The sequence below is a fragment of the Geotrypetes seraphini genome, chromosome 1 (genome assembly GCF_902459505.1).
Source record: "Geotrypetes seraphini chromosome 1, aGeoSer1.1, whole genome shotgun sequence".
NCBI lineage: Eukaryota > Metazoa > Chordata > Amphibia > Gymnophiona > Dermophiidae > Geotrypetes > Geotrypetes seraphini.
In genome coordinates, this window is record NC_047084.1 from 23,031,486 (window position 1) to 23,057,873 (window position 26,388).

A 26,388-nucleotide genomic window follows, 5' to 3' on the forward strand; every position below is an offset into this window, starting at 1 on the left:
CGGGCCCATGGTTTTAACCTGCTTTAAACCCGCAGGTTAAAACCACGGGCTCGCAGTGCAGGGCAGAGCAGGGCGGCATTCAGGGCGAGCAGGGCTTCTATGGAGTTGGAGAGTTTTCGGCTGGTCTCCAGCAGTCGCTTCTTGGGTTGATCGGCCAGACCAGTCGGTTTTAAATTTCTGGTTGATGAATTGCGTCACTGTCCAATTTGCATGCATTTTTCCTTATTTGCATGCACGGATATGAATTGGATCACAGGAGAGGTTAGTGAATAGTGCAGGACATCTGGTCGTAAAGGGGTCGAAAACCGATCGGTAAATGATCGGTTTGCTTATGAATCTTTCGTATTGAAAAGGATGCCCAGATACTCCAGGGACTGTGATGGCTTTTTTTTTTAGTTTAAGAACCTGCAGCAGCTGGACTAAGCATGCCACTGCTTTCCATCCCTCGGATTCGGACGGAGCTCGTATCAGCCAATCATTCAGATATGGATGTACCTATATCCCCTCCTTGTAGAGGTGCACTGCTTCTACCACCGTTATCTTGTTGAAGGTGCATGGCACCATTGATCATTCTCTTCTCCTAGATAGATTAAAATCCATAGGCGTCTGTGACTTAACATTACAATGGTTTACCTCTTTTCTAGCCAACCGATCATCTACGGTACACTTTAATAATACAATTTCCAAGCCTTTCTCACACAACTACGGAATTCCTCAGGGCTCTATCTTGTCTCCCTTACTTTTCAATGTCTTTCTTTCTCCTTTACTAAGTCTTAGTCAATCAATAGGCTTTACTACTTACGCTTACGCAGACGACATTCAATTAACTCACCCTTTTAACCCTGAAAATTCTAATGAAATATCTCTAATTAATCAAAAATTAGAACAAATAAAAAATTGGCTTACACAAAACAGACTAGACTTAAACATAACAAAAACTAAGGCATTACTTTTCCCAACGAAACAGGGGTTAAAACTATCGGCTCCATTTTTAATTGATAACACAATCATAAGTTTAGTATCATCACTAAAGATACTCGGGGTTATTATCGATGACAAATTTTCCTATCAATAACATATTAGTAATGTAGTTAAATGTTGTTTCTATCACTTGCATTTGATTCGCTCCATGTCCAAATTTCTGGAACCCAAATCTTTAAACATTTTAATACATTCTCTTGTCATCGCTAGACTAGACTACTGCAATTCGCTATTGTTAAACATCATGCAAAAGGAAAAAAAACGCTTACAAATAATCCAAAATACTGCAATTAAAATTATTCACAATGGAAGAAAATATGACCATGTAACTCCCTTTTTAATAGACTCACACTGGCTTCCCATTAATCAACGTATAACATATAACATATTGCTCCTAGTATTTAAAACACTATCTACCAATGAACCTCAATTTATAGACCGATTACTAATTCCACACAACACGACTCGTTCTCTTCGATCCACAACTCAAGGGTTGCTTACGGTTCCTTCCCTGAAAATTATTGGAACCAGACGTCATGACATATTTTCAGTAATGGCCCCTCTTACCTGGAATGCCCTGCCTTTATACATAAGAGAAGTTAAAGACCTCAATATATTTAAAACCAACTTGAAAACTTTTCTTTTTAAAGCTTCTTTTAATCTTTAAACAAATCCATTTTAACAATTTTATCCCAATCCTTATGTTTTTTCCCTTTTTGGCTTTTCTTTTCTTCTCGTCTGAAGAATAGTAATTTTGTAACTTTTTCCCGCTTTTTTTTTCCCTTATGTATCTGAGTCTGTCTGTTTTGTCAGTTTGTTTTTCTTCCCTTTTTAAGCTGTATAATGTATATTTTATTGTTACTCGCTTAGTATGTAATAAGGGTTTATCAAATTTTATTAAACTTGAAACTTGAAACATTGTGGCCAGTCTAAACAGAAGGGCCGAGAACTGGAAGTGGTGATCCAGAATGTGGAACCTCAAGAACATCCTGTGATCTGGGAAAATGAGGATATGGAGATAGGCCCCTGTGAAGTTCAGCAAGGCAATAAATTGCCACATAGGCAATGACCAACCTTACTATTTCCATTCAGAAATGCAGTATCTTGAGAGCTGTGTTCACCGATTTCATTTCCAGAATTGACCTCCAGTCTTCCAAGTCTCGTTTGGGCAAGATAAAACATATGGAGTATCTGTCTGAGCCCGATTCTTCATCTGGGATGGCTTCTATGGCTGCTAGATCTAGTAGCCTCTTTACTTTTGCTAAGACTCAGATCGCCTTCTCTGGCTTCCCTGCAGGAGAATCCACAAAGAAGTTTAGAAGGGGATGACAGAACTCAAGCTTGTACCCTTCCTGAATAATTTTGAGTACTCAGCAGTCTGAAGTGATCTTTACCCATGCCTCCCAGTAAGCTGACAACCTCTGCTCTGTATTTTTGGACGTATGGCTCCTGACCAGGTGGTGTCAGAACTGTTTCTTGGGGGCCACTGTGGGGTGAGATCCAGAGGAATGGGGACACTTAGCACCCCTATTGAATGTGACAGGCCTTGATGGAGCACTTTCATATTGTGGAATACTGAGCACAAAATTCAATTCGGTGACACCAAATATGAGGACCGGTGATAGAAATAGGGCACTAGCATCTAAAGCACTTTTTAAATCCATTGACGGTTTTGACATGGAAAAAGGTAATCAGCGATATTAAACTCAATGCTTAAAACTAAAGAGAGAGACCCGCCAAGGAAAAATCCCTAAGGCCAAAGCCCAAGTTTCAAGAAAAAAGACGAAAGTATATATTTATAGGTTTGGATTTTTTTTAGTACACTTTTAATAATGTTTGTACCGGGGCTCCGTGGATGATGTCACCCACATGCGAGGATATGTTGCCTGCTTGTCCTAAGATTATACTGAGTAGAGTGGAAAGGGTAGATGTGAATCACTTGTTCATTCTGGAATTAGATGCCAGAGAATTTGGTGAAATCAGTTAGCTTAAAAAAGATTTATAAAGGTTTAAATAATTTCCTATAAGAGAAGTCCATAGGCCATTTTTGACATGGCTTGGTGAAATCCATTGCTTATTCCTAGGATAAGCAGCATAAAATATGTTTTACAACTTGGGATCTAGCTAGGTACATGGGACCTGGGTTAGCCACTGTTGGAAACAGGATACTGGGCTTGATGTACCTTTGGTCTGTCCCAGTACTACTACTACTACTATTCCCCCCCCTTACCGGTCATCAGCAAGCATCCCCTCCCTCCCAAGCAAGAGCACCCCCTCTCTCGGTTGGCTCAGGAGCGATTCCCACTCTCTCCTGCATTCTTTTTCTGCAACAAAAGTGGCCACCAAGAATTCCAGTGGCGCCTGGAAGGGGTTTTTACTCTTACTTGGGAGGGAGGAGGGAATGCTAGCTGTCAGCTGGTAGGGATAGGGGCTGAAGTCTGCCAGTTTTGGGGGGGTGTTGGCAGCGGAGGAGGAGGAAGACTCAAATATAAACCGAGACCCCCATTTTTTGGCCCTAAATCTTGGTTTATATTCAAATATATACAATTATGATGTTATAGCAATGTTTTTTTAAAGCAAGATGCCTAAAATGCTAGGTGTTTCCACAATTTTGGCCACTAGTGTAGGTACAAGAGAAAATCTTGCTACCTTGATGAATTTTCTTTAATGCCAATTTTTATGCATCATTAAAATGTTTTAAATTATCCTTGAAACATTAAAAACATATGAAACTAATACAGGGCTCATGAAAAATGCCAAATCGATAGAACTTGAAACTGAAGTGCTTCATTTAACCCCAGAACAGGAACTATATGCGAAGCAGTAGTACGAGCTTCTGCATGTTCCCCGTGTTAATGGGCTTCAGTCCTGCACTGTAGGGCTCAATCTCTAAAGTAGAGAAGGTAATATTAAAAATTCATAAATATGTAGGAAAAAAATAGGCTAAGGTACGTTTTATGAGATTGCTTTTAGCAAACCAGCAGAAACACCAACATAAACACAAAAAATGTACTTGCACCAAATTGAGTAGAAAATAAAAAAGGAAATCTTCCCTTAGGAACTTCTCTTACATTGCCACAATGCCACTTGGAGTTCATCTTGTCATCTGTTTTTAGTGCTGGCTGGCACGCTAAATGCTCTCTGGTGCTCTGATGCTCATAGGAACTCTATGACTGTTGGAGCAATGCGCAGCATTTAGCACGCCAGCCGGTACTAAAAACCTCTTGCACGGTTTTGTAAAGGGGGGGGAAATCGGGGGTTAAAGTTGTTAGAATTTTTTTTCTAAATATTTCCTGTGGAATTGCTGGGGACTTAGCAGTCAATATTCCTGTCTCTATTTTCTGTGCCTCTAAAATGTACTTGACAATGTGCAGAAAGTGCTTCAGAATTATGTTGAAAGCTTAACACCCCAGTCCTGTAATCGTATCAATATGGACAGCAATAATTATTTCTGTTTACTTTCCATTATATGCTCTTGGGTAAGCAAAGTGCAGTCAGTTGTATATTATAAAAGCATTTACTTTATCAAGGGATTCCAATGGTTTAATGAACAACAAGATAAAAGACTGAAGGACTCATTTATGGAAAGAAAACTCATGAAGACACTAACATAGAAACATGATGGCAGATAACAGTTACCCATGTGGAGGGCATTTTCATAAAAGGGACCAAGAAGGCTCCTATTGGAAACTATATTATAAAGGGAAAAAGGGGACCTACCTTCCCTAATAGAATACTAGCATAGCAGGGCACATGCTTAGACTGCTAATAAAATGTGAATATAGCATTGTCCTGTGCATGCTCCAACCAGACTCTTCCAATGCACATGCCTATTATCAAATTACACAATATCACACTTAGGGGGTGGGGCGGAGGGAAAGAGATTGGGACTTGTATACCGCCTTTTTGTAGTTATACAATCACACTCAAAGCAGTTTATACTTCCCCCTCCCCATTCGCGGTTTCGGTAATTGCGATTTCACATATTCGTGATTTTTTGGGAAGGGGGAAAAAAGAAAAAAAAGCAACATCGTTAAGTCTTCCCCCCGGCATCCCGGCCTTACCTGGTGGTGGTCTAGCGTGCTTTCGGAGCAGGAGCTATCTTCCTATGCTCCTGCCTCGTGCAGATCGCCATTAGGAAATAGCTGTAGGGAGTTCCCGTCGTAGTCTCGAGAGACTACAGGAACTCACAGCAGCCATTTCCTAATGGCGATCCGCACGGGGCAGGAGCGTAGGAAGATTGCTCCTGCCCCAAAAGCCCGCTAGACCACCAGGTAAGGCCGGGGAGGCAGGGGTGGGCAGAGCCGGATATTCGTGTTTTTTTGCTATTCGCGGTCCGGCTCTGCCCCTATCCCCCACGAATCAGGAGGGAGAAGTGTACATACAGATACTTCAAGCATTTTCCCTATCTGTCCCAGTGAGCTGACAATCTGTCTAATGTACGTGGGACAGTGGACGATTAAGTGACTTGCCGAGGATCACAGGAAGCAGCATGGGGTTTGAACCCAGAACCTCAGGGTGATGAGGCTGAACCTCTAATCACTATGTTACACTTAGGCACCATGTTATAGAACAGCATATATCTGAAATATTGGCACCTAAATGTTCTCTCTAAGCTGAGCGGAAGTTGTCCACCTACAGTTCTGCCAGTGGGGGAGTGCTGTTTCAGTATTGCATTTTCAATGGTGAGGGGACAGGCAAGCTCTGCAGTAGAGAATGACAAGGGGGCAAATTATTCCCTGTCCTCACAGGAATTCATTTTCCCATCCCGCCCCAGAGAGTTATTTTCCTGTCCCTGCAAGCTCTGTCCTCATCTGCACAAGCCTCAAATACTTTAAAATCATAAGTGTTTGAGGCTTGTGTGGTTAAGGCGGAGCTTACAGGAATGGGACAGAGGCAGAAACAGTGACAAAACTTGCAGGGACAGGATGGGGAAATTGAGTTCCTGCGGGGACGGGAAAAAATTTGTCCCCCATGTCGTTCTCTACTCTGCAGGACTCCAAGAAGCCTGCTTGGCCCTAGCCATTGAAAACACAATTTTGAAGCAGCACCCCTCCACTGGCAGCAGTGTAGTTGTGGGATTTCTCGTCAGCTTAGAGGGAACAGTACTCTTAGAAGGTAATTTTAAAGGGTAGTCCAGACTTTTAAGCAGTATAGTCTGTGCCCACTTTGGGATATTTTACTCATTTAAGGGCAGATGTGGACACATAAGCCTGTAAATGGCCTTCTATAAAATACTGGCCAATTCAAATGTTTGCACTTTGAAATAATGGTACATACCGTATTTGCCGGCGTATAAGACGACTGGGCGTATAAGACGACCCCCCAACTTTTACAGTTAAAATATAGAGTTTGTTATATACTCGCCGTATAAGACTACCCCTTCTTCCGATTCGCGACCCCCCCCCCCCCAAGCCGGCAAAAACAGCTTTGCACCGCAGGCCCAGCCGCCCAAGACGAGTCAGAGGCCCCTACCCGCCGCATCCTGCACGTGGGCAGACTCAGCACAAACGCTGCTGATGGCCCCAATCGACACGCTGACCTCCCTGCGCACGCTGACCATCTTCTCTCTGCCTGCACTTTCCCCGCGGCCCTCTTCGGCGACTTAGCAGGGGCAGCGATCAAGACAGGCTGCAAACGTCGGGACCTTCCCTCTCTGAATCCCGCCTATTTTGTTTCAACTTCCTGTTTCCGCATAGGCAAGACTCACAGAGGGAATGACCGCCTGTCTTGATCGCCCGAGGCTGGGAGGAACAGAAGATTTCTGCAAACACCATCGGGGCAGAAAATTTAACGGGTCCATTTCGCCGGTCCTGTGCGGACCGGCAGGAATTTTCTGCGGACCGGCACCGCGGACCGGCGGTTGAAGAACTGTGATGTAAACAGTACCCGGCGTATAAGACGACCCCCGACTTTGGGGAGGATTTTAAGGTACTGAAAAGTCGTCTTATACGCCGGCAAATACGGTACTTTGTTTGTTGGTGTGCGTAGTGGTGCAGATCCAGCAGAATGTAGGTACTGCATAGATTATATTGTAAAATACTATGTGTGTACATGACAAATACTACTGTGGACCTTTTCACCTGCTCTAGGGCTAGTGTAAATGTATATGCTTGCCATGTACAGAAGCAAAATACTCTGTTTTGTTCTCCATCCTTTTTGAATAATCCCTAACATTCTACAGTACTTGCTTTTTTTTTTTTTTTAGCAGTCACAGTACACTGAGCTGAAACAGAAGTTGTTGAAATACATTTCAAATCTCTTAAGACACACCTTCGCAATAACTCCCAACACATCTATATACAATCTCCTCATTTCCAGCAAGACATATGTACACTTACTGGAATATCTCAAGATATGAGTCTCTCTGAAATATACAAGGTGGAGGCTCTTTTTCCCAGAACATATGCCACAGATAAGTTAGAGAAATAATAGCATCATAAACCAAATACCATCAAACTAACAAGAACCTAACATTCAAAACTAAACATTTTGTGACAGACTTACTGCTTCCTTGCACAGCTTTGTATCATTAGATAGTACAGACACTTTCTCCATCACTTTCAAAGCTCTGTCCAAATATCCTGGGAGCCATATAAGTGGCATGTAGTGGTAAACTCCTCGTAGGCCTTTGTCAAGTTCCACTTTCCCTGTTTTCAAGAGTTACATACAAAATTAATGTTTACCAACAGAGATGTGGATGAGAGTTGTATCATTATTAAAAGTCTTCTATACTACTTTACAAAGTTCAATCTAAGCAGTCCACATAAAATCATATCAATTAAAAAATACTTAAAACTTATTAATAATATACACACAATTTAAGACCCCTTAAAACAGGGGTAGGCAATTCTGGTCCTCGAGAGCTGGAGCCAGGTCATGTTTTCAGGATATCCACAATGAATATGTATGAGATGGATTTGCAGGCACTGCCTCCTTGAGATGCAAATCTATCTCATGCATATTTATTGTGGATATCCTGAAACCCTGACCTGGCTCAGACAGTACCCCTGTTTTCAAGGATAGGTTGCAAATCTGCTGTAGTAACTCCACTATTTCGTCTCTAAGCTCCTTTAGTATTCTCGGGTGGATTCCGTCTGGGCCCGGAGATTTGTCAGTTTTTAGTCTATCTATCTGTTTGAGTACGTCTTCGAGGCTTACTTCCATGCACGATAATTTTTCCTTTTGATCCTTCTTGAAGAATTTTTCCAGTTCCGGCATGTTGGATGTGTCCTCTTTTGTGAAGACCGACGAGAAGAACGTATTTAATCTGTCCGCCACCTCCTTTTCCTCCATTACCACTCCCTTCCTGTCTCCCTCATCCAGGGGTCCCACCTCCTCCCTCGCCGGTTGTTTTCCTTTCACATATCGAAAAGAATGGTTTAAAATTCCGTGCCTCCTTGGCAAGTCTCTCTAAAAAAGAAAAATCTAAAATGGAGATTATTGGCTGGATTATTTCCTTGTTTCTCTTCATTAATTTAGTTCTAATAATTTCTATTGCTTCTCTTTGCGGTACCTCTGTGGATTGTATGCTATTTGTGACTGGCTCTATGATTGTATACCATTGTGAATTTTATTGACGAAAGGGAATATATGCTGCTAGTGATTAGTTTTGTGCTTATACACCTGTTATTAGCCTGGTTAAAGTTTTTTAACTTTTTGTTTTATAAATATTATAGACTATTATTTTATTTATTTGTGTAGATTTTCTGTTTTTTATTATAAGTTTATACATTGAAGCATATAATTTTAGCATTAATCATGTTTTCTATTCTTTATATGATGGTCTTTTAAGTTTTTTTTACTGTTCTAGATATTTTGATTTATATATTTTATATCTTTTTAGTGATTTTGTATTATTCTAATTATGTTTGTTCATTTTAACAATTTGATAGCCCTGAGGCAGCCCATCAGGTGAAACTTGGTTAAGTCAGGCTCTGTGTTTTGTTTTGTTTTTTACCCCTCCTGCAACTGTTATTTATTAAAGGTACTGGATCAACTTCTATGGTTTGGTCTGCCATTTGTTTCTTGCCGCTCTAGCCCTTGTGGACCAACTGCCACTTGTTTTGTTGGGTAGATTATTTCATCATATAGGCACCATCACTGAGAACATCATAAGAGGAGCCTTACTGGGTCAGACCAATGGTCCATCTAGCCCAGTATCCAATGTCTTCATGGTGGCCAATCCAGGTCACAATTACCTGTCAAAAACTCAAATATTAGCAACATTCCATGCTACTGATCCAGGACAAGTATCAGCTTTCCCCAAGTCTGTCTCAATAGCAGATTATGGACTTTCCCTCCAGGAATTTGTCCAAATGTTTTTTAAACCCATCTACATTAACCGCTCTTACCACATCCTCTGGCAATGAATTCTAGAGCTTAACTATTCTCTGAGTGAAAAAATATTTCCTCCTATTGGTTTAAAAAGTATTCCCCTGTAACTTAATCGAGTGTCCCCTAGTCTTTGTAATTTTTGATTGAATAAAAAAAATCAATCCACTTGTACCTGTTCTACACCACTCAAGATTTTGTAAACTTCAATCATATCTCAATTTAGCCTTTTTCAAGCTGAAGAGCCCTAACCTCTTTACTTTTTCCTCAAATGACAGGAGTTCCATCTCCTTTATCATCCTGGTCGCTCTTCTTTGAACCTTTTCTTGTTCCACTATCTTTTTTTTAGATTAGGCGGCTAGAATTGAATGAAACTGAACAAATTGGGCGCACCATGGTGGGATAAAGAGCCATTATAACATTCTTAGTCTTGTTTATTATTTATTTTATTTATTATTATTATTAAGTTTTATTAGGATTTTTTAATATACCGCCTATCAAGGTTATCTAAGCGGTTTTACAATCAGGTACTCAAGTATTTTCCCTATCTGTCCCGGTGGGCTCACAATCTATCTAATGTACCTGGGGCTATGGAGGATTAAGTGACTTGCCCAGGATCCTTTTAGGTCACCGCCACACACTGTGTGGAAGGTTTCAGTGTATTGTCTACAATGACACCCAGATCTTTTTCTTGGGCACTGACCCCCAAAGTGGATCTAGCATCCAGTAACTATGTTTTGGGTTATTCTTCCCAATGTGCATCACTTTGCATTTCTCCACATTAAATTTCATCTGTCATTTGGATGTCCAGTCTTCCAATTTCCTAAGGTCTGCCTGCAATTTTTCACAGTCTGCATGCATTTTAACAACTTTGAGCAGTTTAGTGTCATCTGTAAACTTAATCACCTCAGTCACTGCCCCAATTTCCAGATCATTTATAAATAAGTTAAATAGCACCGGTCCCAGTATGGATCTCTGCGGCACTCCACTATTTACCCTCCTCCATCCTTGATCCAAATCTCTAATCTGTCACATCTTTCAAAGTTAGAATGTCTAGCATAAAATACTAACTTGATCTTAACATTCACTATGGGATATACTTTTTCAATCTGTCCTTCAAGTACTCTGGATCACCATTTTTCAATACATTAAAAGCTACAAACAATGCCTGTGGTTTGTTATCTAATGGGTATGTTACCGTTTTTTTTCCAAGGGTCCTTTTATAAAAAATTAAATAGTATTCTTACAAAATTTATTTGGCTAGGTAAAACTCCTAGAGTTGCTTTAGTATCTCTACAAAAGCCAATTACAGAAGGAGGGGTAAATTTTCCCAATTTTTATAGGTATCATCAATCCTATATTATGCGCCAGGGTATGTATTGGGTCCTCCCAGAGCTCATTGAAAATATCCCAGATTGGTTATGGTTGGAATGGCGACTCATGTTTCCTCTGCGATTGTGCTATGTTCTCAATATCAAAATGCCTAGATTATATAAAGATAACAGAATATTACATTACATTACATTAGTGATTTCTATTCCGCCAATACCTTGCGGTTCGAGGTGGATTACAAAAGAAGTTATCTGGCCATTTCCAGAGGAATTGAAGAGTAGAGAGATTTGCTACAGAGAATTGGGATGAGTCTTACAGAGTTAGTTTATCTTCAAGGATGTCTTGAATAGGATGGTTTTTATTTCTTTTCTAAACGATTTGTAGTATGTAGTCGTTATCAGTAAATTGGAGAGTTGGTAGTCTAGTTCTGCTGCTTGAGTGGCTAGAAGGCCATTGTACAGTTTTTTTCTTTTGACATCTTTGATTGGGGGTTGAGGTAGTTTGGATTAGGCGATTGTTTAGGTAGGCTGGGCTGTCTCCGTTTATGGTTTTAAATAGTAAGCAGTAGAATTTGAATTGTACTCTTGCTTGTATTGGGAGCTAATAAGAATCTAGGTAAACCGCCATGATGTGATCGTGTTTCCTCAATGAATAGATAAGTCTTAGCGCTGTGTTTTGAACAGTTTGTAGTTGTTTTATCATGGTTGTGAGGCAGGGGAGATAGAGTATGTTGCAGTAGTCTAGAACAGTGGTTCCCAACCCTGTCCTGGAGGAACACCAGGCCAATTGGGTTTTCAGGCTAGCCCTAATGAATATGCATGAAGCAAATTTGCATGCCTATCACTTCCATCATATGCAAATCTCTCTCATGCATATTCATTAGGGCTAGCCTGAAAACCCGATTGGCCTGGTGTTCCTCCAGGACAGGGTTGGGAATCACTGGTCTAGAAGACCCAGGACTAGGGATTGGACCAAGAGCTGGAATTGTGTTCTGTCGAAGAATTTTCAAACTCGCCTTAAGTTTCTCATGACCCCAAATGATTTTTGTATTGTTTTGTTGATTTGTGGTTGCATGGAACAGCATTTGTCAATTGTCATTCCTAGAAGTTTTAGAGTGGGTTGTATAGGGTATATGATTGAGTTTATTACTAGGTTTGTTGACGTTGGGGATTTATTATTTTCAAGGAGAATGAATTTTGTCTTGTCTGGGTTCAGTTTTAGTTTGTGATTATTCATCCATGTTGCAACTGTTTCAAGTGTCTTGTGTAGTGTGTCTGTCATGGAGGACGTTGGTTGGTCAAAAGTAAGGAGGATGGTGATGTTATCAGCATAGCTATAGGAGGTTAAGCCTAATTTGTCCAGGCAGGTGCCGAGGGATGCAATGTAGAGATTGAAGAGAGTTGGGGATAGTGGAGATCCTTGGGGTACGCCGCAGGGGTTGGACCATGGTTCTGATTTTTCTTTGTTCAACTTGACTCTGTAGGTTCTGGATTGTAGGAAGCCTTGAAACCATGTGTGAACCTTGTCTGTGATCCCTATTGTTTCTAGTATTTGTAGTAGGATGTTGTAGTCCACCAGGTCAAATGCTCCGGTGAGGTCCAGCTGTATAATCTGCATTTTTCTATCTGTGCTGAGGTGTTGTCTAGCTGTGTCCAGGAGGGAACCTAGTAGTATTTCTGTACTGTAGTTGGTTCTGAAACCCGATTATGTGGGATGGAGTAGGTTGTGGTCTTCTAGGTAAGTGGTGAGGAGTTTGGCTACCAGGCCTTCCATTAGTTTGACATATTGAATATTAGTAGACACATGGAAAACATTAAGATATGTGAGTAATTTAACACCTATTCCAATTTACAAATCAACAAATCAAACTATATGGCTGAACTCCAAGATTCAAATTGGCGGATTTAAGGTCATCTGGAAGTATTGGATGATAGCAGGAATACATATATTAGATGATGTTATTTCTAATGGTAAGCTGCTTGATTTTTCACAGTTGCAACATAAATAGGCCTCAATAAATCACAAAGTTTTAGATGGATGCAACTGAAGCAGGCCATTCAGGTGGGGTTCCCTGAATGGAAAAATCTTAATAATCAATATAGTTTAGAGTTCTTATGCTTTCAGGTGGACTTCCTGGGGTACCAGGCCGCCCAGTGGTATAAATTGTTAACTGGATTTATTAAAAAGAAACCAAAATACGGTCTGAGAGACATTTGGAGCATTGAGATTAAGCATCAAATTTCTACATCTCAATGGACACGAATTTGGACTTGGAAGATGAGATGTACAGTGTCTGCATCTATGAAATAAACTTGTTTTTTTCTGTTCCATAGAACATTATGGACCCCTGTTCGGTTATAAAAGTTAGATAGCTCTAAGTATAATAGATGTTGGCACTGTCATCTTGAAGTAGGGACTTTTGATCATTTATTGTTCTATTGTCCATTTATTATGGCTTTTTGGAAATCAATTGGGGGCCAAATTAATTGTTTATTAGAAAACCCGGTGGCATTGACCTATGATACTATATTATTTGGCATGTCAATGAGGGCAAAGAGTCAGATATCTTCAAATAATAACAAGCTTTTACTTATAATGAGAGGGGTCACCATACAACAAATTACATGTATTTGGAAAAACTGGAGTAGATTGAACTACAATTTTTGGTGGAACTCATTATGCCATATATATTAAATGGAAAGAGCAATATCTACACAGAAGGGATATTTAAGGAAGTTTCAAGATGTATGGGAGCCGTTAATAAAATATTGTGCTGAATAGATACCATTTTTCTCTTAAATTTACAAGTTCAATACTGGGGGGGGGTAATTTTTAGTTTATTATTTAACAATATAAGAATGATAGGGGGGAAAATTTTATCATATGATACTTATGTTTTATATTTGCTATGGAAGGGTGGGGAGGGAGGGAGATAAGTTATATGATTTGGATTATTGCTGATTATTAAGTGTTCTATTTAATGTTAAAATGATTTAACTCACTGTCACACTTATTGTAAGTTTTAAAACGAATAAAGATTTTATTAAAAAAAGCTAGAAACAAGATCATAAATGTAACTAGTGAATGTATTGGCAGCCAATGAAGTTCTCTCAAAATTTGATGAATTCTTTCATGCCTTGACTTCAGGCCCACATTTTAGGCAAACAGCATCAGAGCATTACAATAATCAAGAGGCCTTTTTACTAAGCTGTTTTAGGCCAAGAAAATGTGACTGAAATATACAGAAATGTTTTCCATCATTTTGGGTACCATAGACTTGATTAAAATGAATTTCCAAGCTCATATGGATAGAACATTAGAACATAGGTGTTGCCATACTGGGACAGACCAAAAATCCATCAAGCCCAGTATCCTGTTTCCAAAAGTGCCAATCCAGGTCACAAATACCTGGCAAGATCCCAAAAGAGTAGCACATTTTCTAGAAAGAAATTCCAGATTTTCACGCTTAGTGAAGAAATATTTTCTCCAGTTTGTTTTACTACTTCTTTCTCCAGTTTGTTTTACTACTACTACTTAGTAGGGGGATGCACTAAAGTCAGCAATCTTCACTAAACCTGTTTTCACAGCTTTAGTGATGATCACTGTTACCGACCCGATGCACAAAACGGCCCACCACATGTTTTTCCCCTCAATCATCCATTTTACGATCTGGCCATGCAAATGAGCTAAAATTCCATGCAAAACAGCCAAGCTATTGGCTATTCCCTACCCCCCAAAAAATAATGGGGTTTTAGGGATCGTAAAAAACGACTTGTCTAGACCTGTCGGTAACTGTGTTACCGACAAGTCTGCCTGTTTTTTTTTTTTCAATGGCACAGATATTTTGCATGTTACACATGCAAAATATATGTCCCATTAAAAAAAATGAATAAAAGTCCCCCAACACCGATGACGGCCCTCTCTGACAAACATGGCCCCCCGAGCCACTGTCTCCCCCCCGAACCCAAAACAAATGGCAGGAGGGATTCCCAATCCCTCCTACCATGCAGAATACCACCGCACCATGGCCCACCCTCTGTACCACGTACCCCGGAGTCACTGCACCCCTGAACCCCCCCAAAAAAATGGCAGGAGGGATGCCCACTCCCTCCTTCCACCGGACACCTCCACCAACCTCCTCTGAACCTCCCATGTACCTTTTTAAAATGTTGGAAGCAGGAAGCCCGCTCTCAGGCTCCTGCTTCGGGCCCGCCTGTCTAAATGACGGACCTTCTTCTCACCTTTGCCTAAGGCCCCTCCCTCAGGCCTTAGGCACCTCCCTCTGTATCTAAGGGAGGAGCATAAAGCCCTGATAGGTGAACTAATTGGTCAAGCCAAGCAGGGTCTTAGGCTCCTCCCTCAGTATCCTAGATACAGAGGCAGGTGTCTAAAGCGCCTGAACCAATCATTTAGACAGGCGGGCCCGAAGCAGGAGCCTGAGAGCAGGCATCATGCTTCCAATATTTTAAAAAGATATAGGGGAGGTTTAGGGGGGGCATCCAGTGACAGGAGGGTTTTTGGGTTCTGGGGGGGTCAGTGGCTCTGGGGTAGTGCTGCCCGATTCAGGAAAAAAAAATTTCAGTTTGATTCGATTCAGCCTATTGAATCGATTTTTCGATTCGATTCAATTTTATTTTCCTGCCCAATTGGGTGTTTTTTTCAAACATCCTGGTGGGTTTATTTTATAGCCTCTTCACCCCCTGTGCCCTTTCCTACCCACACTGGTGCTGTGGTGTAAAAAAAATAAACAAACAAAAAAGACTTTTCCTCTCTATGTTAAATCCTAGCTCATGTTCGCAGTCTAACACCAGCTCTGGCAGGATACAAATTTCAAATCTTACACATTGTAATCACAAAACAGAAAAAAAAATTATTTTTTCTACCTTTTGTTGTCTGGTCATTGTTCAAATCATGTTGGTCCCAGGCTCTGATTGTCTTCTGATCAGGTTCTCCTTCTTTCTTCATGCTCATCATCCATCTTCCATCTCTGCCCTCCCTTTCTGTTTCCCTTCCCTTCCCTTCCCCAGAGGTCTGGCATCTTTCCATTTTTTTGTCTCCATCCCCGCAGCTGCAGCGATGGACCACACCATTCCCAGATCCACCATCTCTCCTTTTCTTAACTAACCATTCATCCAGCATCTCCCCCTCCTTCCCCACCACCCCAGGGTTCACTATCTCTCCCATTCTCTTCCCAACTACTCTCCTATCCAGTATCTCTATCCTTCCCCTCTCTACACCATCCCTTGTGTCCAAATTCTCTCCCTTTCTGTTCCTTCATAGAAACATAGAAATAGACGGCAGATAAGGGCCACGGCCCATCAAGTCTACCCACTCCAGTGACCCTCCCTATCTATCTTTGCGGATAGATCCCACATGTCTATCCCATCTGGCCTTAAAATCTGGCACACTGCTGGCCTCAATAACCTGAAGTGGAAGACTATTCCAGTGATCAACCACCCTTTCAGTGAAGAAGAACTTCCTAGTGTCACTGTGCAGTTTCCCGCCCCCGATTTTCCAAGAATGCCCCCTTGTTGCCGTGGGACCCTTGAAGAAGAAGATGTCTTCTTCCACCTCGATGCGGCCCGTGAGATACTTGAATGTCTCGATCATATCTCCCCTCTCTCTACGTTCCTCGAGTGAGTAGAGCTGCAATTTCCCTAACCGCTCCTCGTACGGGAGCTCCTTGAGTCCCGAGACCATCCTGGTGGCCATTCTCTGGACCGATTCCAGTCTCAGCACATCCTTGCAGTAATGCGGCCTCCAGAATTGCACACAGTACTCCAGGTGCGGTCTCACCATGGATCTATACAGTGTCATAATGACTTCAGGTTTACGGCTGACGAAACTCCTGCGTATGCAACCTATGATTTGCCTTGCTTTGGATGAAGCTTGCTCCACTTGATTTGCAGACTTCATGTCTTCCCTGACAATCACCCCTAAGTCTCTTTCTGCTTCAGTTCTTGTCAGGATCTCGCCATTTAGGGTGTAAATCTTGCATGGATTTTGGCTTCCTAGGTGCATGACTTTGCATTTTTTGGCATTGAAACTGAGTTGCCAGGACCTAGACCAGTGCTCCAGAAGAAGTAGGTCATGCATCATATTGTCTGCCATTGCATTTTTGTCTCTTGTGCTTTTGCTCACTACATTGCTTAGTTTGGCATCATCGGCGAATAATGTTATTCTACCTCGGAGCCCTTCTGTCAAGTCTCTTATATAGATGTTGAACAAGATTGGGCCCAGGACGGAGCCTTGTGGCACTCCACTTATCACTTCTGACATTTCGGAGGGGGTGCCATTCACTACTACCCTCTGAAGCCTACCTCCTAGCCAGTTCCCAACCCATTTGGTCAATGTGTCACCCAAACCTAAAGAACTCATCTTGCTCAGCAACCTGCGGTGTGGCACGCTATCAAATGCTTTGCTGAAATCCAGGTAGACAACGTCCAGGGACTCACCAACATCCAGCTTCCTCGTCTCCCAGTCAAAGAAGCTGATCAGATTGGATTGGCAGGATCTCCCCTTAGTAAATCCATGTTGGCGGGTATCCTGTAGATTCTCCTCGTCCATGATCCTATCCAATTGGCGTTTGATTAGGGTTTCCATTAGTTTGCTCACTATTGAAGTAAGACTCACTGGTCTATAGTTTGCCATCTCCATCCTGGAGCCTTTCTTCTGTAGTGGAATGACGTTAGCCGTCTTCCAGTCCATCGGGACGTTACCTGTACTAAGGGAGAGATTGAAGAGCGCAGATAGCGGTTCCGCCAAGACATCACCCAACTCCCTGAGTACCCTAGGGTGTAGGTTGTCAGGCCCCATTGCCTTGTTGACCTTGATTTTTGACAGCTCGCAGTAGACGCTGCTGGGTGTAAATTTGAAATTACTAAACGGGTCTTCCCTCTCTAAATCCCATTGTCCACCATCTCTCTCCCTCTCCTCTGTTTTTAGACCCATTATTTCTCCCCCCCAAAAAAATCCAGCATATGCATGTCTCTTTGAACCCCCTTCCCTCCCTCTTTGTATTTCTACACCAGAGCCCCCCTTCCCTGAAGGCCTGCACCTCCCTGAAGACTTGGGCTGTTCTCCCCTGAAGGCCTGGGCTGTCTCCCCTGAAGGCCTACACCCCCCTCCCCGAATGGCTGTTCCCAACTGACCCTCACCCCTAAAGCAAGAGCGGTTTTCAAACCACTACCAAACTCTGGAACGGCAGCAGCAGCTGCTCCTTCATTTGCCCACGCTCCTGCCTCGGCGCTGCCTCAAGTGCCATGTGCCTCGTCAACACTATGGCCACTTTCACTGTCATACCCCTGTAAACTTGGGAACTTGGATGGTGGCCAGCTCTACGATCTTCTGCAAGGTGGAAGTCGGGGATGAATTCTGTCAGCTCTATGTCTCCCTGGGAGTTTGTTTCAGCTGCGCCTTGAGTCTCACTATTTCTACGATCACCATTGAACGATATTATTATATTGTGCATCCTTTGTGCTTTAGAGGGCGAGGGTCAGCCACCAAATCGGGAGGCCAATTTTTTTTTTTTTAAGTAAATCGATTTGAATCTATTCACCCAAAGTGAATCGATTCAAATCGTGAATTGGGCAGCACTACTCTGGGGTGCCTAGCGGGGGGGGGGGGGGGGATGGGGGTGCCATGGTGTGGGGTGTTCTGCCTGGTAGGAGGGATTGGGCATACCTCCTGCCATTTCTGTGGGGTTCGGAGGTGGGACGGTGGCTGGGGGGTTGCCTGGCATGGGGAGGACTTTTTTTTTTCCATGGGACACACACAACATCTATGCCATTTAAAAAAACAGAAGCTCTAACAGCAGTGACAGGAGGCTGCTTCCTCTGTCACTGCTGTTAGGGCTCTGTACATGTGTCAATTGCTCACTGAGCGATTGATGGCCACGTTTGCATGCAAATGATTTGCATGCAAACGTGATGGTGCATCAATCACTGCTGGAGAATCAGCAAGAGAATCGGCCAACAGCAATCAAGTCAGTATCTTTGGTGATAGTGTGGATGGGAAGCGATCTACATGGGCTTCATATAAATACAGATATAAATAAATACAAAATCAAATTTCACAATATCTAATACATATGGGGTATAAAAATTATTTAGTACATATATAATAATAAAAACTTACCAAGCAGCGCCAAGCCATAGAGTTGGGAACTAAAGCCTACAGTGTTTTCTTGCTGTATGCCTGTGAGCAGAAGAGATGCGCCAAGATTCTTCTCTTGTTCCAACTGCAAAATTTAAAAAAAATAAAATAAAAAAAATAATCAATAATTAATGCTCCAATTAATGTTCATTTTATGGCTTAGCACGGATCTTTTCCCACACCCATTTTTGATTACCATTTAAAGAATTCCCCCTACATTATACAGTACATCTGAGAGAGTAATGGACGACATATGCTAGCAAGGGTTTTCATACTGTTCAATCTGAGGTTTTCTGTAGCATTTTTCCAAGTAGTGTATAGCTATTTTTTGCTCTTTGCAATGATATTACTTATGATTAATTATAATGTCAGTTTCTGCCATGTTTTGCTTTTTGCTATCCTTTGATGATTCCTTATTCTCTGTGGTGTAGTTAGAGGAGGGCAGGGGCTGACTACCCCAGGCGCCATCTTGGTAGGGGTGCCGTCACTTCTCCTCTTCCCCGTTCCTTCCCACCCCTACCCACCACGTGTGCGCCTTCACTTCCCCCTGTTCCTCTAGCTCTTCACTGGCACAAGCAGCAGCTCCAACCTGCTGTCCGTGCTAGCCTCGACACTCTCTCTGACATCACTTCCTGGTCCCACAATCAGGAAGTGGCATCTGAGGGAGAGCTGTGGGCAAGTTGGAGATGCTGCTTGCACTGAGAAAGTTAAAGAGGTACCTGGAAAGGGAAGGGGTGGGCACATTCAGTGGAGAGGACGGAGAAAGGGTAGGGGGAGGAGAAGGGGGTGGAGGGGGTGGCACTACTGCCCTGCGCGCCTTCCTTTCTCGCTACGCCACTGCAAACTCTATTACTTTTTCCTCTCTTGGCTACTCACACTTTCTATTGCATTTTGTTCTATGCCACCTCATTCAGATCTTAGCTGTAGGGTTCAAACCTTCTGTTTCAATAATAAAAAATTATTATTATTATTACTTGTGTGTGTGTATGTGGTGATGCCTAAGAGTAAAGAGTTGAGGGGTATGGTATTTATCATGTATTCATCTTTGATTTGGTCTGATCACTATTTTCTCAAGGAAGGATTAGGTTCTTACCTTGATAATCCTCTTTCCTATAGAACAGCATACAATTCCTTACAGATGGGCTAAGCACTTCAACTTGCGAGTTGCTTGCAGAAGACATCAATCATATTCTTCTCTCTGCCCCCTTGTCTCTCTGGGCAGCGCTCCCTCTCCTCAATCTGCACCAAAGCAGATTAGGGTTTCTAAGGGAGGAAATGAAAATAAAGGGGGCTCGGGGAACTCCCTGATCAATTTTATTTGCTCTGAAATATTAACTAAGAGTTAATAAACAACTACCTAACAGGGCAACAAAGAAGTATGGCAAAACAAAAAAAACAACTGGAACTAACACTTGTACAGCTCTTAGCAAGGTAAAATGTGCTGGTATCGATTTTGGTACTAATATGCCGCCTCTTCAGAGGCTTTGCTTCTCTTTCATGGCTGCCACAAGCCAAGCTGCTGAATACCCTTCCAGGACTACAAGCCTCTGCAGGCATAACAGACATCTGACAGGGCAGGGAGCAAGGAATTGTATGTTGTTCTACATGAAAGAGGATTATCAAGGTTTGAACCTAATCCTTCCATCCTGTGCAAACAGCATACAATTCTTTACGAATGGGATGTACCAGAGCAGTCCCCTGAGTCTAGGGCTGGACAGATGAGCCTGCAACCAGCACAGAGGTCCCAAAGATCCCGTTTATTTGTGCCTCCATGTCCACTCTGTAAACTTTTATAAAGGTATGTAGGGTTGACCAAGTGGCTGCCCTACAAATTTCGTCAGGTGGCACTGCTCTGGACTCTACAGGAAGTTGTCACACTTCTGGTGGAATGAGCTTTCACAGCAAATGGTGGCTACTTTCCATAACCAATGTACCCCAAGTTTTCTGCACCTCCTGACCCATGAAGTGACCAGAGAGGGCTAAGTCCATGACTCCTGCCCCCACCCACACATGCCTCACAGCACATGATACAAGGATGCTGCTCATCCGTCCATCCAGTGCAAATGTGGAATGATATGGGGTCTAAACCACCTGAGGAATCAATAATAATCCATTTTTACCAAAATCAAGACAATTTGAGGCAGGAGAAGGGTTTTGAAATAAAATTGGGAAATCCAAGATGACCAAAAGTTAAAAATGATTGAAAATAGGAATTTAGAGGTGCGTGACCCTTGGGACACCCTCAAAACCCCTTAGTTTTGCTGAATTCAGACTCACTCTGATTTTCTCATAGACAGTAATGAGCTGTATTCACAGATCTGCTATGTGCTGTGCCTGCAACATCTTCTCTCTGCAGCTGAAAATGGAAAAGGGGTTTCTGCCTCAGACAAGCAAGTGTAGCTCCAGTGGCTTGTCTTTTTGGGCTGCCTTAAACCCTCAACCCCTCATGCTCCCACACAATTTTTCAGGGGGGGGGGGGTGAGATGCAGCTGACCTCCACCAAGCCTTTCAGCCAGTTGCGGGGTCTAATCAGACTGCGCTCAAGTACCTGACTCCGCAGTGGTGAGTACAATTCCCAGGGAACCTAGCCCCAAACTCCCAAGTGTTAAGGCAAGCCGGCCAGGCAGATGCTCTTTTTAAAAGTATGGTCCCAATGTCTGGCCCTTCTCCAAGTCAGAGTTGTCTCAGGACTACTGGGATCCTCTTAGCACAGGGAAAGTCTTGAAAAAATAGAAAATCTAGTGCAGAGTAGATGAAAAGACATCTCAATTTGCTTGCAGACATTAAGACTGAGGAGAGGGGGTGCTGCCTAGAGAGACAAGGGAGCAGAGAGAAGAAAATGATTGATGTCTTCTACAAGAAACTCACGAGTTGAGGTGCTTAACCCATCCGTAAGGAATTGTATGCGGTTTGCACAGGAAGTTCATTAGTATTGGGGGGGATAAGCTGTTGCTGCCAAATTTCCAGATTATTAGATGGTGAAAGGCTAAATAATGATTTAATTCAGCTGGCATTCCTGGGTTTACAGACCATCTGTGATATTTCACTATATTTAGCCCAGGCATGGAGTTTGGTCTTTACAATAGTCCTGGATAAGGTAGTGCATATGAAGCTCAGGAAGATTACTGCTAAAATAACCCTTATGCTAATCTCTGGACAACCATAATTAGCTTTTTCAGTTTTCTAAAAAATATTGAAGACATGGTTATTGTCCCAATATTCTGATAATTCTGTGTCAATCATTAGCTTTTAGATCGTAAAAACATAAGCATTGTCATACTGGGTAAACCAGTAAAACATCCCAATATCCTGTTTCCAACAGTGGCTAATCTAGGTCACAAGTACCTGGCAAGTAAAATTTTCTATCCCGCTCTAGGGAAAACCGTCAAGGCGGCTTACAATCTAAATTCATGTTCAAAATACACAGTGTACAAAGACTAATCAATACATTAAACAAAACATAAAATCATCACAAAATGCAAACACAGATCAAATAACTTTCCAAAATTAACATCAATGGTGTTTTTTCTTTTGTCTTTCATTATCCTCCCAGCAATACCCATTATAACTGAGAATAGGCTTCAGAAAAAAGATAGGTCTTTAAATTTTCCTTAAATTTATCCACAAAAGTTATAGTTTTTAGTGACAATTGTAGTGAATTCCAATATTTAGGACCATTTACCGCAAAAGTTGTATCTCTGACATGTTTGTGATGGAATTATAAGTAGTTGCATATTTAAAGATCTCAACTTCCTACCTGCTATGTAAAGAGTCAACAGACATGTTAAGTATAATGGTTCATCTGCTCTTAATACTTTGAATGTTGTAAGAAGTATTTTATATACAATTCGATATGTTACCGGAAGCCAGCAAGCATTTTTCTTGTATGAAGATATATGATCAAATTTACGAAGATTGTAAATCCCTCTAATGGCTGTGTTTTGTATGATCTGTAATCTTAGAATGTCCATCTGACATATTCCAGCATAAAGGGAATTGCAATAGTCAATTTGCTGAATAACGAGAGGATGCACTAGGATGTTCAAAGCCTCAGGAAATAACAGAGAATGAATCGATCTTATCAGGAATAACTTGAAAAAAGAGTTTTTCACTACTCTTAAAATTTGTAAATGATATGATAGCTTAGTATCCAAAATTACCCCCAATATCTTGGTACTACTCATAAGTGGAATTGGGGTGCTTCCTAGTTTGATTTTTGATGACAAAGATTACAGTTACTAAACCGTATAGACGTGGATTTTTCTGCATTAAGTTTCAATTTCTGGGAATATAATCAATTTGCAATAAGAACATAAGATAATAGCCTTACTAGGTCAGACCAATGGTCCATCAAGCTCAGTAGCCCGTTCTCACGGTGGCCAATCCAGGTCCCTAGTACCAAAACTCAAGGAGTAGCAACATTCCATGCTACCGATCCAGGGCAAGCAGTGGCTTCTCCCATGTCTTTCTCGATCACAGACTATGGACTTTTCCTCCAGGAAATTGTCTAAATCTTTCTTAAAACCAGCTATCCGCTCTTACCAGAACCTCTGGCAATGCGTTCCAGAGTTTAATTATTCTCCGAGTGAAAAAAAAATTTCCTCCTATTGGTTTTAAAAGTATTTCCCTGTAACTTCATCAAGTGTCCCCTAGTCTTTGTAATTTTTGACAGCGTGAAAAATTGATCCATTTGTACCCGTTCTACTCCACTCAGGATTTTGTAGACTTGAATCATATGTCCCCTCAGCCATCTCTTTTCCAAGCAGAAGAACCCTAACCTTTTTAGACTTTCCTCATATGAGAGGAGTTCCTTCCCATTTATCATCTTGGTCGCTCTTCTTTGAACCTTTTCTAGTGCCCGTATATCTTTCTTGAGATAATGAGACCAGAATTGAATGCAGTACTCCAGAGGTCACACCATGGAGCGATACAAGGGCACTATAACATTCTTAGTCTTATCTTTTTAAATAATTCCTATCATCCTGTTTGCTTTTTTGGCCACTGCCACACACTGGGCAGAAGGTTTCATTGTATTGTCTACGATGACACCCAGATCTTTTTCTTGGGTACTAACCCCCAAGGTGGACCCTCGCATTGAGCAACCCCAGTTGCTCCTGCCCTTCTGGGACCATCTGTCAAAATGGTGCAACTACCTCTAAGGGTCATGTTTCTAGGAGGGCGAATCAAAAAGTAATGACAATTGTTAAATTATATTAGCAAAATGCAACATATGTACTCATACATTGCCTGTTGGATAGTTCGTACACACATTACATTACATTACTGATTTCTATTCCGCCTCAACCTTGCAGTTCTGGCCAGATTACAAAAGAGACAACTGGACATTTCCAGGATAATTACAGAGAGAATTCTAGCCATTTCCATGAGAAGTTACAAAAATAATGGAGCTGTATATTTCAAGAGCTACAAGATGCTGTACAAATAGGAAATAGTGCAGATCCGCCTGCTAGTACAATCCTCCATCCTTAGCATTCTAGATTACTGCAATATTATTTACTTGAGCTCCACGAAGAAAACCATTAGAAGACTTAAAATGATCCAGAACACTGCGGTCCGCCTCATATTCGGCCTGAAAAAATGGGAACATGTCACCCCTTTCTACCACAAACTTCACTGGCTACCCTTTGAATCCAGAGTCCTATTCAAATTCGCCTGCTTCTGTTATAAAACAGTATTTGGCCTATCCCCAAGCTACTTAAACCCTCACTTCTACCTGAATCGCATAAATAAGCACTCCCGCAGAATTCAGTTCTTCGCCTTCCCCTCCTTAAAACTATGTCACTCCAAAAGATTCCTTGATAAAACTTTTGCCTTCCAGGCTGCCAAACTGAACCCATGGCTCGCCCAAATTGTCCTTGAGGCCCCCACCTACCTCGGGTTTAGAAAATCTCTCAAAACTCACCTATTCCATGGACAAGACACCTAACACCCCTCTCAAATGAACAACAATCACCTTCTGCCCCCTTACACCTCCCTTTTCCCAACCTACCCACCTCCACCCCCCCCCTTGACCTACTCTCCCCCCTCTCTCTTCTAACTTCAACTACGCCCTTGCTCCTAATATTGTTCAATTGTTTCTCGAACCACTTGTAATTTATTGTTTGCTTCTAATAGTGTTCAATCGTTTTTAAACCACTTGTAATTTTTTTGTTAATCAAATGTAAACCGCCTAGAACTCCTTGGGTATGGCGGTATACAAAAATAAAGTTATTATTATTATTATATACCGTTAAGGAAGCAGTTGACATGCTTGATGCTAAAGAGAAGGGAACTGGTGAAGGGGGGAGGAGAGGGGAGTTGTGTTGAGGGGGGTCCGGTTGGGGTTAAGCCATCTGTATAAATTTTTTGAATAGGTGGGTTTTGATTTCTTTGCGAAAATATTTGTAGTCGTTTGTTGTTATCAGCAGGTTGGAGATAGTGTGGTCCAGTTTCGCTGCATGCGTCGCCAGCAGACTGTCAAATATCTTCTTGCGCTGAGTGCCTTTGAGTGGGGTGTAAGTAAAAGGGGTCTTAGTTCTTCTTTGCCTAGTGGTGGCGTTTTGGTACAGGCGGTTGTTTAGGTAATTGGAGGCTGTGCCATTTATTGCTTTGAATAATAGACAGTATAGTTTGAATTGAATTCGTGCTTGTATTGGTAACCAGTGTGAGTCCAGGTAGGCCGCGGTGACGTGGTCAAATTTTCTCAGTGAGTAGATTAATCTGAGTGCAGTGTTTTGAATTGTCTGTAGTTGTTTTATCATTGTTGCAGGGCAAGGCAGAAAGAGTATGTTGCAGTAGTCCAACAGACCTAGTACTAGGGATTGGACTACTAGCCTATATTGCTCTTTGTCGAAGAATTTTCTGATTTTTCTTAAATTGCGCATGGTTAGAAATGCTTTCTGGGTGGTCTTGTTGATTTGGGCCTGCATTGTGCAGCATCTGTCTATTGTTACTCCTAGGAGTTTTAAGGTAGGTTGTATAGGGTATTTGGAGGCGTTTATTTCTAGTTCTGTGATGGAGGGATTCTTATCTTTTTCAAGCAGTAGAAATTTTGTTTTCTCAGTGTTCAGCTTCAATTTGTGATCTGCCATCCATTTTTCCACTGCTTGAAGGGTTTTTTCCAATTTTTCTGTAGAAGTTGGGTCAGGAGCATCAAAGGGTAGGAGTATGGTGATGTCGTCAGCGTAGCTAAATGAAGTTACATTCAGATTGTCTAGGGTAGACCCAAGGGAGGATAAGAAGAGGTTGAAAAGAGTAGGTGAGAGTGGTGATCCTTGAGGAACTATACATCAGATTTTGTATCATGTTTCTCCAGTTGTTTTACAAGGAGTTTTTGAAATTTATCAGCCTAGAAGGTGCCTGAGATCAGAAAATAGTATGAAACTGAGCTTAGAGGGTAAGATGTCATCTCTCATGTTAGGATTGGTGCAGTGATGCTGTCTGTGGCAGGTGCTAAGCATTGCCTGGAATTTTGCGATACTGTGCTGAGAGGATGAATTTTAAGAAAATGCTGAAAAATCAATTGTTTGTTAGCGCTTTCCTGTGTTAGGTTTTTTTTTTTAATGAGAGCTGTTCTGCAATTGTGTC

The 26,388-nt window shown here is 41.8% G+C and overlaps 1 protein-coding gene across 3 annotated transcripts in view; it reads right to left on the reverse strand.

Annotated features, from left to right (window-relative positions):
- The window catches only part of MRPS27 (mitochondrial ribosomal protein S27), a 144,822-nt gene that overhangs the window by 13,163 nt on the left and 105,271 nt on the right, over positions 1–26,388 (reverse strand). For all 3 annotated transcript variants that reach the window (XM_033929102.1, XM_033929083.1, XM_033929093.1), the window contains exons 8-9: positions 18,784–18,886; positions 7,489–7,631 (exon numbers count right to left, since the gene is read on the reverse strand). In XM_033929102.1, the coding sequence (XP_033784993.1) occupies positions 7,489–7,631; positions 18,784–18,886 (246 nt within the window). The remainder of the gene's footprint in view (positions 1–7,488; positions 7,632–18,783; positions 18,887–26,388) is intronic.